Here is a 13075-nt window from a genome sequence, read left to right as displayed (position 1 = left end):
ATGGCAAACTTAATCGGTATACTTCCTACTCGACGAATGAGAATGAAAGCTGAGGACGCCGAGAAGGGGTTAGTGCGAATCTTCTAAGGGTCCTGACGGAACCTTGAATAGGTCAGTTGATGAATGTTATCATAGGAACTTGAGATTTTGGGCCATGCGGAGGGCAGTGTGAGGTTCCCTAAAGGAGACTAGAGCATACGTGACTTCAAGGCAAATCTTTACTAATCACACTAGCCATGCTCCCTACCACAGAAAGACAGAAAAGGTTTTAGGTCGATGTTGAGCCTGACCAATCACAGGTTAGTGAAAGCAATCCTTATATGGAATAGTGTGGTGTAGGCCCACTGATTGGCTGGGGCCTAACCCCACTGCAATCTTGCCTAAAAGCGGCAAAACTTGTTCATGCCTTTGCCACTTGGGGTTCTTCTAATAGAGTTTAGAGTTCTTCCAATAACAGTGCAGTTTCAGGTCCATAGATAGCTTGCTTGCCAATCGTGCAAATGGGTGCCTGGATTTCCTGGCCTTGGCAATCTGTCCCCTTCGGTTTCATTGTTATTGGCTATAGTAGACAGGTCCAACTGGCAGAGCATGTTACACACAGATAGCCTTGCATTAAATAAGAATAAAGTAAGAGAGCACAAAGTTACACAAAGAGTTATGCATAGTGACAATAGACCAAAGGGGAAAAATCATCCCCAGCAGCACTCCAGCCTTCTTCCAGCGCTCGTTAATTTTCCCTTCACCCCTTTAAAAAAAACAGATGGTAGCAGTGATAGGGACGAAAAGGTATTTCAAATGAGATTCAAAGGATGCGGAGTAGAAGGCAGCAAGTCAGATTCTTTCCGCCCGAAATATGAGCACGGGGGAGAGAGCGTGTCAGAGTTTCTGTTAGTTGGCCCATCTTACTGACTATAATTCCTTCCCTTACATTTACTGTCATTGGAGACCTTTACTCATTTATCTAGTCTTGGAGCGAATCATGGCCACTTTTTATATTAATTTCACCCTCCCTACATAGTATCTTTGTTTTGTTCGATCGCTTGTTAAGAGAATAATAAAAGTATAATTATCCCACTTAGTCCCTATGTTCCACTATTTTACGGCATTGGTATATGGCAGCATGCGTCTTCTAGTGCCCTGAAATAAACGTAGTGAGAGGAAGGGACAAAGTCAACAAGCCCATGTGAGGGGCATACGCAAAATGTTACCGAGTAGCCTGAGGCTTCAGGCCACCAACAAGGCGAGGATCGATGCTAGGACCTCCGCTATTTCCGAAAGTCATCGATGCCAGGACTTCCACTCCTGGCCAAGGGTTCTGTCATTGACTTTATGTTGTAACTTGTAAGGCTGGCATACCACCCTGCTATAATCATACATACGTAATCTGAACCCTCATATTCCGCTTCATATACATATTCCGCAGTTATACAAGCTGCGGTTCTCAGTAAGGAAGATAATATAACCACTTTACTAATTCAGCGCCTCTAAAATGTGCTAAACTAACATGCTCTAAATATTAGATTCAGGGGTATATTGAAACTCAGTGTCCTAATCACCATAAAGCTTAGTTTATTTGAAAATAATAAGAATTGCGTTATTGGGAATAGCTTCAATTTCATCAAGTGATATATATTTTTGAAGGTGGGCGGATCACTCGGGAAGTGTCATGGCGGCAGGACCCAACCACGTCCAAGACCTTTTGAATTCATTGAACCTTCGTAGCATATTCACCTGCGTTGATATTACCCACCGAAACGCTGACGGATCGACTCCGACGCCGCTTACAATTACGTTATCTTTCTCGGACGCCCGTCGCCCGCCACGTATCATGCAGATCGGCGGTCAAGGACTGTTACGTGCAGGGCTACGTAGCATTGCTACCCGGCCTATAGTATATCAATGTGGTTGGCGGAGTCAGTATGGCAGGATTCATCTTCATTTTTTGTTTTATACTCGCTCCTTGCTTCGGCGAGGTAACTCATTGGTTATATACAGTATTAAGCACTCCAATTCAGCCACACACTCCAGGCTCATTAAAAGTTCCCGTATTCAACCATGACCACAGACCCTCAGTCTGATGGGGAGAGATGGCAGCACTCAGTCCCGCTTGACAGAAAGTACTGGGCCGACAACCCTAACTACCTCACCACGATCCCCCCCCGCATTAGTAAATACGCCCAGGTCTCAGACGACGCCTTGATCCAATTACACATTGACATGGTGGGAAAAAGAAACATTGGAGTCGCAGATGGTCTCCTGTGTCGCATAGGTAACTTTGCGTCCGTGGTGTATGCAGAGGCGCCGCCGGAGATGGTGGCCCTCATCGCATATGCAAATGAGATTGCTGTTTTCTATGATGGTGAGAAGGCCTCAACCCGCCAAAGTCCAAAGTGTATCAATTATACAATTTCTGATTGCTGTATAGATTTTGATGTGTATGGTCCGGACAATGTACGTTTCCTCAACGCCACAGCTTCGATTTTAGTCGCTATGGGAGAATAATTAACACCACCGTGGTAGGATTCAATTGGATTGACAAGCTCGTCCGTCCTGCCGACATACTACCAAAACCTGGATATGGAGGTGGAGGGCCCGATCTGGAAAGCAAGAGGCAAGGAGACCCTTTTCAAGATCTTCTCCCTCTTTTCTAGAGCAGACGCCGCCCTAGGCAAAGAATTGTTTGATCAGTTCAACGCGTGGAAAGCCAGCGAGAGAAATGTCCAAAAACGCTTTGACGACTACAAAGATCTGCAACAGTACATCACCGACCGCAGCAATGATTACGGCTGGCCATATGTTCTTGTCTGCATGAAACTTGGAACAAACATCCATCTCACCAAAGACGAAGAGGCTGCCATTGAACACGTCTTCCGTCCGATGAAGCATCAGGCGCTGCTCGTTAATGATCTGCTATCCTACGACAAGGAACTGAGGCAGCATGAAATAAGCGGCGGCAAAATCCCACTGATAAATGCGGTCGCTCTGTTAATGAGGTGGTCTGGACAAAGTGCTGAGGACGCGAAGGCGTCATTGCGGGAAACCTGCCTTAATCTCGACAGTGAGTACTTTACGCTAAAGGGCGAATATTTCAAAAAATGGAAGGGTAACATCTCCCCTTCCTCCGCCCGTTGGTTCGATCTGTTTGAACTTGCGATCTCTGGAAATAACTGGTGGATGATCATGTCATATCGCCACAGCAGCTCGCCTGACGGGTCTGCATACCGTGCCCACTACGAAAGACGATGTAAACAGGGAGCAGTTTGGGCAGATGACTGCACGGAGAGTGAGGATATTCTTGTTGAAAGCATAGCGCCTGGGTTGGAAGAGAAGAGGCGTCCGGGCCAGTCGCAGCCTTTAACCAACAGATCAGCACGACGTTATAAAACGCAGCACCCTCTGTCAGACTGATGACCTCTACCCAAGGATGCTACTTTTCACAGATCCGAGCCTGCCTATAATGCGGGATGACAAGGTCAGTATACGCTTGCAAACAGGGCCTGTATGTTAGATATATGTGTTGGACCAATACCCGACTTGTCTTTGGCAGACTGTGAACCAACCTGGAGATAACTTTCACTTGTTGCCCTCGAAAGGCATCCGAGATCTGATAATGGATGCGTTAAATTCATGGTATCAAGCACCAGATCAGACGTTGCACGTGGTTAAAACAAGTGTTGGATCTCCTTCATAACCCGTCTTTGATGTGGGTAGCAACCCACGCAGTTCTTGCTTCGTTGTACTGGTGGCATGGCGGCGCTAATGATGTAAGGTTCAACAACATCGAATACCATTCCGAGCCTCGCCGAGGGAAGCCGGCAAGGCACACGGTATTGCGGCCCGAGCAGACAATCAACTCGGCAAGTTTCTTGATGGTCCGAGAGCTAGAGATAGTCAATCAACTGTCCCGATCTGCTGTAACAATTTACGCGGGTAATAAGAAAGAGACGCCCCCCCTTGTTGCTCAAGTCGTTTCTTCAAACCGCTAATGGTCTGTTTAGAAGGGCTCCACTCCTTTCACATCGGGCAGGCGTATGACTTGCATTGGACATGTCTGGGCAAAACACCCTCTGAATCCGAGTATCTTAGTATGGCCGATGGAAGTATGTAAAGCATAAACTCACAAAGGCGCGATCGGACGACTACGCATAACCAACACTTTGTCTAAAGAAATTTCGGCCCTCTTTCGCATGGGCAATCGATTGCTGAAACTAGACGCATCAAAGCATACGTTAGTGCGGCATACACAAGGTTTCACTACCAAAGGAGAAAATAGATTTCTAATCTCGGTAGATATCTTGCCCTCGACGGGTTCACCAGTTTGCTTGGTAGATATTTTCAAATCCGTGGCGATTACCTGAATCTTGTTTTGCAAAAGGTTGGAGGCACCATAGAATATACTCAGAGACATTCGCTAACATATATTTCGTTATTCACGCAGGACGCCGACAAAAGGGACGCTTATGAGGACCAAGATCAACCCAAGCTATCTCTACCTCTGATCCATGCATTGAGAAGTTCTTCTGATCCAGATCTGGAAAACGCGCTGCGATGCCGAGGACGGACTAATACGTTGACGGCAAGGCTCAAAGATCTTATCTTCTCAAAGCTCCAGCAGAATGGGAGCCTCAGCTACACAAGAAATGTCCTTCAGGAGCTTGAAGAATCCATCAAGTTCAAGCTTTGCGAGGTGGAAACTTGCACAGGACGGAAAAACTGGATATTTCGGCAGTTGCTGATCCAGCTCAAGGTCTAAGCGCAGGGTGTCTTTACAAAAAGCATCCAAAAATAGGCCTACTCTGATACAGGGACGTACAAGGCTTGTTAGACGTTGATAACATTATGAGAGTAACCAAGGCCAATACAATTATGAAACCAAGGAACGTACCCAGCTTTGGTGGTTCCTATCCCTGCCACCTGGACGTCCTTGGTAGTGTCTACTTGGAATCTGGTCACCACTTCCTTCGGGTACAAGGGGGGACCACTAAATAATAGAAATAATGGTATATTCATGCGGGTGGGTCAGAAATTGATTTGGGATTGTCTTTATTTTTGGGGCAATACCCTGAAAACAATGAATAATATCATGCAGGATCCTGCAAGAGCAGTAGCAGAATTTACTACTCTTGTTGTTGCTTCACTGGTAGCAATTGAGGTATGATTAGCTTAAATAATTAAAGCCTAATTTATGCTTACAACCTATTCGCTTAGTTCCTCGTCGCTAATAAATTTGTCTAGGCTGTTGATGCCAACTTTAAGGCTCTGAAAGCGCACCAGAAAGGCTTGCGCAAATTAATTCACTTGCTAGGCGGATTAGACAGACTAGACCTTATAACACTTTCCAAGATCTACCAGGATAGCCTTAATCCTCTGCCCTCGCTTTAATTTTCATTACGATTGATGCTCTAGAGTTGAATCTAGTAGGCTCTGGATTGAATTGTCTGTAGACCAGACTAGTGTCAGGAAACAGTGCCAGTGTCGAGCGGTCTGTTGTTGTTTGCTGAAATATATTTTTGACATCCACCCAGACATGCCCCACCTCTTTCTTCCTCGCACTACCTACATTACCCCGTCACTTCTCGCAACCCAATGCCACAGGAGGCGACGGACGCGTTTGTTTATCTATAAAATTTGACTATTATCATCCAGTCTATATCTTCGCCTCTTCCAACGCGAAGCTGATGCGTAATGATTGACTTCGGAGATTGTTCAAGCAAGCGACGCGTCGAGATCGAGACGCGTCTCTCTCTTTATTCATTATCGTCATCTGATTGAAAACAAAACAATGAAAATATCACATTGCTGGGCCCTTGCAAACGTCTAGACACCAGTCATCTCCCTCGAACCATGCCTCCACCCTCAGTGCTCCTCTTCGGAAGCCAGAGAATTGGCATACAGCTTACTGAACGCCGAGTCACGCGTCAAGAGCGTGTACGGATCCTCACACTCGATGACCTGACCCGCATCCAACACAACGACCTTGTCATAATCAAGTATCGTGTCCAACTTGTGCGCTACTGCGAGAATCGTGTGGTTGGCAAACTTCTCCCGGATAATCCGCTGCATCGTCTGATCTGTCTTGTTGTCGACGCTACAGCACAAACTTCGTTAGCCTCCGGTCTGGGACCAAACACAACGCGCGGAGGAAAGAAAATGGGATAACATACTTGCTGGTGGCTTCGTCCAATACAAGGATTTTGCTCGGATGGAGGATCGCCCGCACAAGGCAGAAGAGCTGCTTCTGCCCGTGTGACAGATGCAGGTCGTCCACGTCCGCCGAGAGACCACCCTTTTCCTGTACTACGGCCAAGAGCTGGACGCTCTTCAGAGCATCCCAGATGGCCCGATCGGAGCTGGCGCCCGTTGGGTCGGCATTTAGACGAACGCTGCCTTTGATGAAAACCGCGTCCTGCGAAACACCATTCAGGCGCGACCGAATCTCTTGTCGAGGGATTGTTGAGATGTCGAGTCCGTCGATGGAGATAGTACCGGCGTTGAGCTCAATCATGCGAAAAATACTGAGCATGAGCGACGTCTTACCACTGCTTATCGTGTCAGTGTGCGATTGAAGGGAATTAGATCTTAGCCGAGGAGGCTTGCCTTCCTGTTCTTCCACAGATTCCGACTTTCTCCCCAGGTTTGATTGACAGTGACACATTCCGCAGCACGAGGTCCGATGGCCTAGATAAAAGGTTAGCTCCAAGATCGCGAGACTCTCCTCAGTATCCACATACCCGTACGATGCTGAAACGTTGTCAAACTCGATCCCACCCTGACTTGGCCACGAAGATGGAACTGGGTCATTCTCCGACGGCAGATCTTCCTTGGCGACATTCTCAGTAAAGTCCTTTACTCGTACAACCGATCCGATATGTGTTTCCATGTTGGTCCAGAACTGAACCAGAAGCTTCACCGTTTGACTGAAGAGGATCACGTTGAACAGTGCAACTCCAACATACCCGGCATTCAGCGAACCCCTCAACGCCACGACAAGGTTTATCAGGACGATAGCGATACCGGCAACAACGAGATCCAGAGTGAGTGTCAACCATCGCTGAGCCGAGTACATGGAGTAGAACGGACGTTGCGAATAGTCGAGGATTTTCAAGTTCTTCTCTTCCATCGCGTCCTGCCAACCGAAGGCTCGCAGCGTAACCAGTCCGCTCAGACAGTCAGTAAAGTGGGAAAGAAGTGGCGCCTTCGCTTCAATCTCGAGCAACCGAAGCTGCCTGGATGTGCGCAGATACACCTTTTGAATGACGTATAATGACCCCAGAACGACGGGAAATGCAATGGCTGCGTATACGGACGCGACCCCGACGAGGATCATCTGCGCCATGCACAAGAAAAACGCTGTGCACATCATGTCAGTCTCAATACATGGTCCAATACACCCCCGGAATCCGAGGCCGAGGTCTATACTCACTGGCGACGACGTTGATTGCCGCGATGGGAAGCTCCATATCGATGAGCTGCAAATCCTGGCTGAACCGATTGAGGATCGATCCACTATCTGTTGTTGAGAGAAAGCGCATTGGTGCGCTATTATATGTGTCAGTTGTATGAACAGGCTCACATTGCTCACCTAGGAGTGCTCACCTTAGTACCGTCTCCAACAGGGCTAGGTGGAATCTTTCTCCAGATTTTGGTACTGAAGTCACGACAACATCCCAGCAACTGACAATCAAGCATATCATAGCAATTCCGCCCAGCATGAAATAGACTCCAACGTAATGCTGTGTGTGCTCTCCAGGCTCTGCGGCGTCCGCAGCAACCCACCATTTCAGCCAAATACCTTCAGGGTCCCGTTAGTATGTGGCGGTAGTGGAATAGGGTGGTCTTACTTGGGAAGGAGATACAAAACACGAAGCCTGCAATGGTCGTAAGAAAGATCATGGTAGGAACCCAACCGACTGCACGGATGTAGAACAGGTAGGTTGCAAGACTACCGGTATGTTTGTGCACGTTTTCCTCGCTCCAATCCTCCTTCTTGATTGGTAAGACCTCAGTGCGAGACGGCTTCGACTTGGGAACGAACTCCGTCTCGCTTGTCGAGTCCCAATTGGGGGCCGGGAGAGAGAAACTCGACACATACCCGGATTGCTCGGCTAGGTCATTGAATGATCCAGTCTCGGTCACTCTTCCTCGTTCGTCCAAGGCGACGATGTGATCCGCGTATGGGACTCGCTTGACCGAGGAAGAAGCCAGAACCACAGTCGTGCCAGCCTCTCGCAGCAGCCCGGTCACTCCGAGTAAGCTGCAAAAGATATGGTTCTCCGTCGCAGCATCCAGACCACTAAACACATCGTCAAGGATGAGAATGCGTTTTCGAGCATAGATTGCCCTGGCAAGTGCCTGCACCAGCGTTAGCATAGTCTCCTCAAAACGCGCGGCCACAATGGCCCACATACAATCCTCTGACTCTGTCCGCCACTGAGCGCGACGCCTCGGCTACCAATTACCGCCTGATCGCCTTGTGGCCACTGTGCCAGATCCTGTTCCAGCGCGCAAGCCCTGATGACGGTCGTGTACCAAAGGAGATCGAATTCTGACATGGCAGTGATGCTGTCTCGAATGGTGCCATTCATGTGCCAGGGGGTTTGATCGCAATACGCGATGCTATCCGAGGAAAGTTTCACCCTCCCCTCAAGACATGGAATCTCCCCAAGCAGACCCTTGAGCAACATGGACTTACCTGACCCTGAGGGGCCTACAATGACCGAAAAACTCCGACCAGGAAAAGTGAGGTTGATACCCTCCAGAATCGGGTCCGCCTTTGGGTCCCATCCAAAGCTTGCTCCCTGAACCAGGAGGATGTCGAAGAACGGGATGGCGAATTTCAACTCTTCCGCCATGTTGTTTTCGGTGAGTGTGGACGTGCTCGATGTGTTCGATAGATGGCGCTCCTTGCCCTCGCTCAGACTCGTCAGAGTGCTCAGGCGGGACGCATCGGAGCTTCCGTGATGCGTTTCCTTGTTCAAGAACTCTTGGATGCGCGCGAAGGAGCCGATAGACCCGAGGAAACCCATCAAGGCCATGACTAGCGACAGAAACGGATCCGCCAAGAGGGCGAATAGGGATAGTGAGGTGTAGACCATATTGATGTCGAGGGAAGTTCCGCGCCCTGCGTTCTCGGATATGGCGACATACGCGGCGAAAGAGACAATTGGCGCGAAGATACGCGTCATCCAGGCTGGCCACTGCGGGTTAGAGGGCTCATTTCGAGGATAGATGATTTTTATCGTTTTACTTACCAAACGCCATGTTCCACACCAAGAGCTTCCGGAAGCCCTTGGAGATACTTAGTTCCTCCAAGCGTAAATTCTGGATTGAACTCATGAGAGATGGCTTCAGTCCTAGCAGCTTCACCCCCTTGATAGATGCAAGCATCGCTGCTGTGGATGAGATTCGCCTCTCAATTGCCTCTAACCATTTCGCTTGCCGTGCCATTACACCAGACATGGCAACTAAGGAACACACGAGGGCAACTAGGGTGTCACAGTGGGATCAGTATATATGAATTGTCAGAATCGTCATTGGGTCAAAAGGACGACTTACAGATGGAGACGCCAACAGGTACGGCGCACGCGATCCCGAGTTGTTTCTCCAAGAGGACAATGGCCAGCGCAATCTCGGCAGTGTTGGCCCAGATTTCATGCATTGTTTGCCATCCTTGGACGATTCGCTCGATGTCTGCACTCATCAGAGTCAAGGACGCTGCGGGATCAGCATCCTTGATCGACAGCATGCTGGCTTTCCTATAGATCAGCGATACTACTGCGCCCCGTACCATGCTGATTGCACGGTAGGTCAGGTGTTGCTGCTGGCTCATCATGATCTGCATTCGCAAGTATCAGCCTCCAAAAGCCTTGTCTGAAAGCTCGGATTTCTTGACATACCGCCATGCCAACATACACCAAGACGTAGGCACCAATTAGTCCGTACCCAACATGAGTTGACTCGACCGTCACCTTCTCCGCAGAGAGCTCCATCGCCTTGTGGAGAAGAAGCGGCTGGCAGAATGTCAAGCCTATCAGGCACAGCCTGGGAGGCACCACGGCCAATATCGACCATTTGAATGTTTTGAAGACGACGCCCACAAGGGACGCATTCCCGGTTTGATTCTCTGCATACATGGTTAGCCTCATTTCAAGATCCAGGTAGTTCGCAGCCAACCACCTTTCGTCCATCGACCATCCAACAAGTCGCGCAATCGTGCTGACTCTAATCTTTTGTCTAGGGTGTACAGATCTTCCACCCGTAATATTGTAAAAAACCCCTTGAAGAACAACGGGTTGAGCCACCAGAACAACGCCCGGTTGACAAGCCCGGCACGCGCTTCGGGAGGATAGTTCTTGTACTTGTCTTTGAGGATTGCCTTCTTCTCCCAGCCTTCGAGCAGGATCAAAATGGCCTTGACCCCGACAGCAAAACTGGCGATGATGGCTATGAATTTTCCAGAGTCGCCGGCGTCCCGTAACCAAAGGGTCCTGGTGCGCGTGATGTCAAAGAGCAGCGTGACGAGCAGGTACAACTCTAGCAGAAATGCCGGACGCACGCTGCGGGAATGCTCCATGTACGACAAGACGCAGAGAATCAGCGCTCCACAACCCATCAACAAGCTTGCAGCAATCGATGCTCGGGTCTTTTCAGAGTGTGGCAATGCCCACAGAATCGCCTGCAGGAATTGCAGGGCACTCCAAAGAAGCCATCCGGCCTGGAAATGCGAGATGTCTTAGCTCTACCATCATATGATCGGATCTTGGAGTCAGGCACAAACCGCTTTGAAGATTGGCCGCTTCGATGGTTCAACTTTACTTCCTGTGTGAAGCAGAGTGTATATCCGAACTGGAGCTATGAGGATAACAAGGGCAATGGGCAAGATGGAGAGAACGATTTCTTCAAAGGTCATGGTGAAGTCGAATCCTCCTCGGCAGGACAGTGCATGGACTCTCCAAGAGTCGTCGATGCTGGTACAGAAGCCTGATGTTGTCGACATGCTGACTTCGTCCGAGGCTTATACTGGTAGGGTGTCACGAACTGATGGGGGAAAAGGTATGCAGATCCTCACATGCATCTGGGGGATGTATGAAGATATAAGAAACGAGAGCTCGATAAACGGATGAACCTAACTTTGACTCGGCAAATGAAGGTCCCATGCTCGGAGGAGATCTATTTTGGTCTTCATCCTTGCCAGAATGGTTCTCCAACACGAGGAGGCAAGCCTGGAGCACATTGCTGAAGTCGACGATAGGCTCTCATCGTTGAGTAATGTATATCATCCGGCAGGGGATCGGCCGGCTGGACTGCAGTACGGATACGAAACTGGCGATGCAGTGGTTGGTCAGTGCTGGCTCGCTCTTGGCTTCTGGCATCAAGGCCCTTTGAAGCTATTCGACACATAAGTGCAATAGTCTGTTTGGCCCCCAAAGATCGTGTTTCAGCGAACTCTAACCATGGCCAGCTGTCGAAGATCCTTCTATGTATAGATCTGCTGAAGGTAGATACGGGCTGGATTGGCGGAACCGAGTATATATCCCGTGTAGGCGCGAGCCTAGTGGATGGCACCTCGTATGAGATGCATGAGAACTCAACAGCTCTATACACGCGCTTGTATTGCCAACCTTGGAATGGGCGTCGGCACATGGAGCTAAGGTGCCAATTCTGCGCGGACTACTGGTTAAGCAGATAAGGTAGCCCCTAGATCTCGTGGCGGAACTTTTTATAGAAGCCCGCGATGATTATTTTTACGGCACAAAATCTTCAGATGCGTAACGGAATTTTTTTCTGATTTTCTGCTGACTTCATCCAATGAGCGTGTGTCGTGATACTTCAACTTTTGTGATACCACACAACCAACAGCCGCAAGGGAGAATAGAAACCTCGACGAGCAGCCGGCAATACCACAGCAAAACTACCGTGTTAGGCTAGGGCAAGATGCGCAGGTCCCGATTTGCTACCGCAGGGCACGTTCCCGTGGGGCTGTGCCAGAGTTTATCAGGTATGATTGATCGTGGAAGGTGTCAACCGCTGTTAGCTCCGTGTCAGATGGCGCAGAGATCACGCCAATCTGGCTTGGCTCTTAACGAGGCGGAGATTAAGCAGGGATTTGCCTCGTATCCTCGGATCTTCTGCTTGGGGAGGTGTAACGTAACCCACCCCGCAGCTTCCTTGGAAATCGTCACCGACCGTCATCTCTTCATTCTCGGAGGGGTTCTCTTGATGTGTCATTGCCGTCTGATAATCTTGCATACCGATCTGGCTCAATCTTCATCAATGACTGAATGGTGTCAAGGATAAGCGAAGCGACGCTGTGTCCGAGCAATATTACACCTCTTCCGCGGGCGACATGGATTTTATCGAGCATTCTACGCGACAGAGTCTCCGAAGAAGTCCTGGTCAGGTAACTCATGCAACAGTTTGTGATTCAGACTTTTCGTGGCATGGAGTTATTTTTGGAGCGACGGGGTGGCTGATGAGCGCCGATCTCGAATACGAGGCCTCCCTCGATACGGAGTATCTTGCTGTGACTGCTCAAGAATGTGGGGAACACGAGAATACGGACTATGCAGAAACGTTTGACCTATGGAAGCTCTCATCTCGTACCCGCTGGACAAGTGCCGTGACAGAACAGGACACACTGAGTTTGGTAGCTTGACGTTGTCTGTGACCAAACCACTTGGACGTCGTATCGCGATGGAGCTAAATTGCAACTCGACGGGGGCTGCTTTGGGGTCGACAACTTGAGCTGTTTTTAGGAGCATTCGAGATGGGAATGAATGGAAGCCGGCTGTTGCGAAGTCTGGACAATCAACCTTGGTTGATAGATAATGCCGCCCATCGACGATCTGCGAGATGAACCCAGATCTACACTCCAGCTCACTTTCTCTGACTTGATTCTACTACAACCTAATATTTGCCGAACAACACTCGATACCTCTTGTTGTTCTCCTTTGAGATACCCTGACGCAGACATCGCACCTTCCTACGCACCTGATCGCTCTTGTCCATTCTGTCCTCAACTGGCCTCAAACCACCAGCTCCCTTCTAACCCAACCCTTGACATTTTAACATATCC

General features: G+C 49.2%; 2 protein-coding genes across 2 annotated transcripts; one reads left to right on the top strand and one right to left on the bottom strand.

Annotated features, from left to right (window-relative positions):
• Positions 1-2055: 2055 nt before the first annotated feature.
• BJX68DRAFT_262329 (terpene synthase family protein) lies at positions 2056-3408 on the top strand (the record flags this gene model as incomplete). The annotated part of the gene is made up of 3 exons (XM_071044407.1): positions 2056-2359; positions 2426-2451; positions 2521-3408. The coding sequence occupies 3 exons, from the start codon at positions 2056-2058 to the stop codon at positions 3406-3408; spliced, it is 1218 nt and encodes a 405-aa protein (XP_070903756.1).
• Positions 3409-5856: 2448 nt separating this feature from the next.
• On the bottom strand, positions 5857-10996 carry BJX68DRAFT_277598 (P-loop containing nucleoside triphosphate hydrolase protein; the record flags this gene model as incomplete). The annotated part of the gene is made up of 13 exons (XM_071048360.1): positions 5857-6088; positions 6165-6539; positions 6598-6678; positions 6732-7350; positions 7424-7539; positions 7597-7792; positions 7842-8352; positions 8409-9190; positions 9252-9485; positions 9556-9835; positions 9897-10123; positions 10192-10714; positions 10778-10996. 13 exons carry the CDS (start codon positions 10994-10996, stop codon positions 5857-5859), a joined length of 4395 nt encoding a protein of 1464 aa, XP_070903755.1.
• Between the last annotated feature and the right edge of the window lie 2079 nt (positions 10997-13075).

Source organism: Aspergillus pseudodeflectus, assembly GCF_044049435.1.
Source record: "Aspergillus pseudodeflectus strain CBS 756.74 chromosome Unknown BJX68scaffold_4, whole genome shotgun sequence".
NCBI lineage: Eukaryota > Fungi > Ascomycota > Eurotiomycetes > Eurotiales > Aspergillaceae > Aspergillus > Aspergillus pseudodeflectus.
Note: the sequence above shows the minus strand (reverse complement) of the source record. Positions and strands in the feature narration are given on the sequence as shown.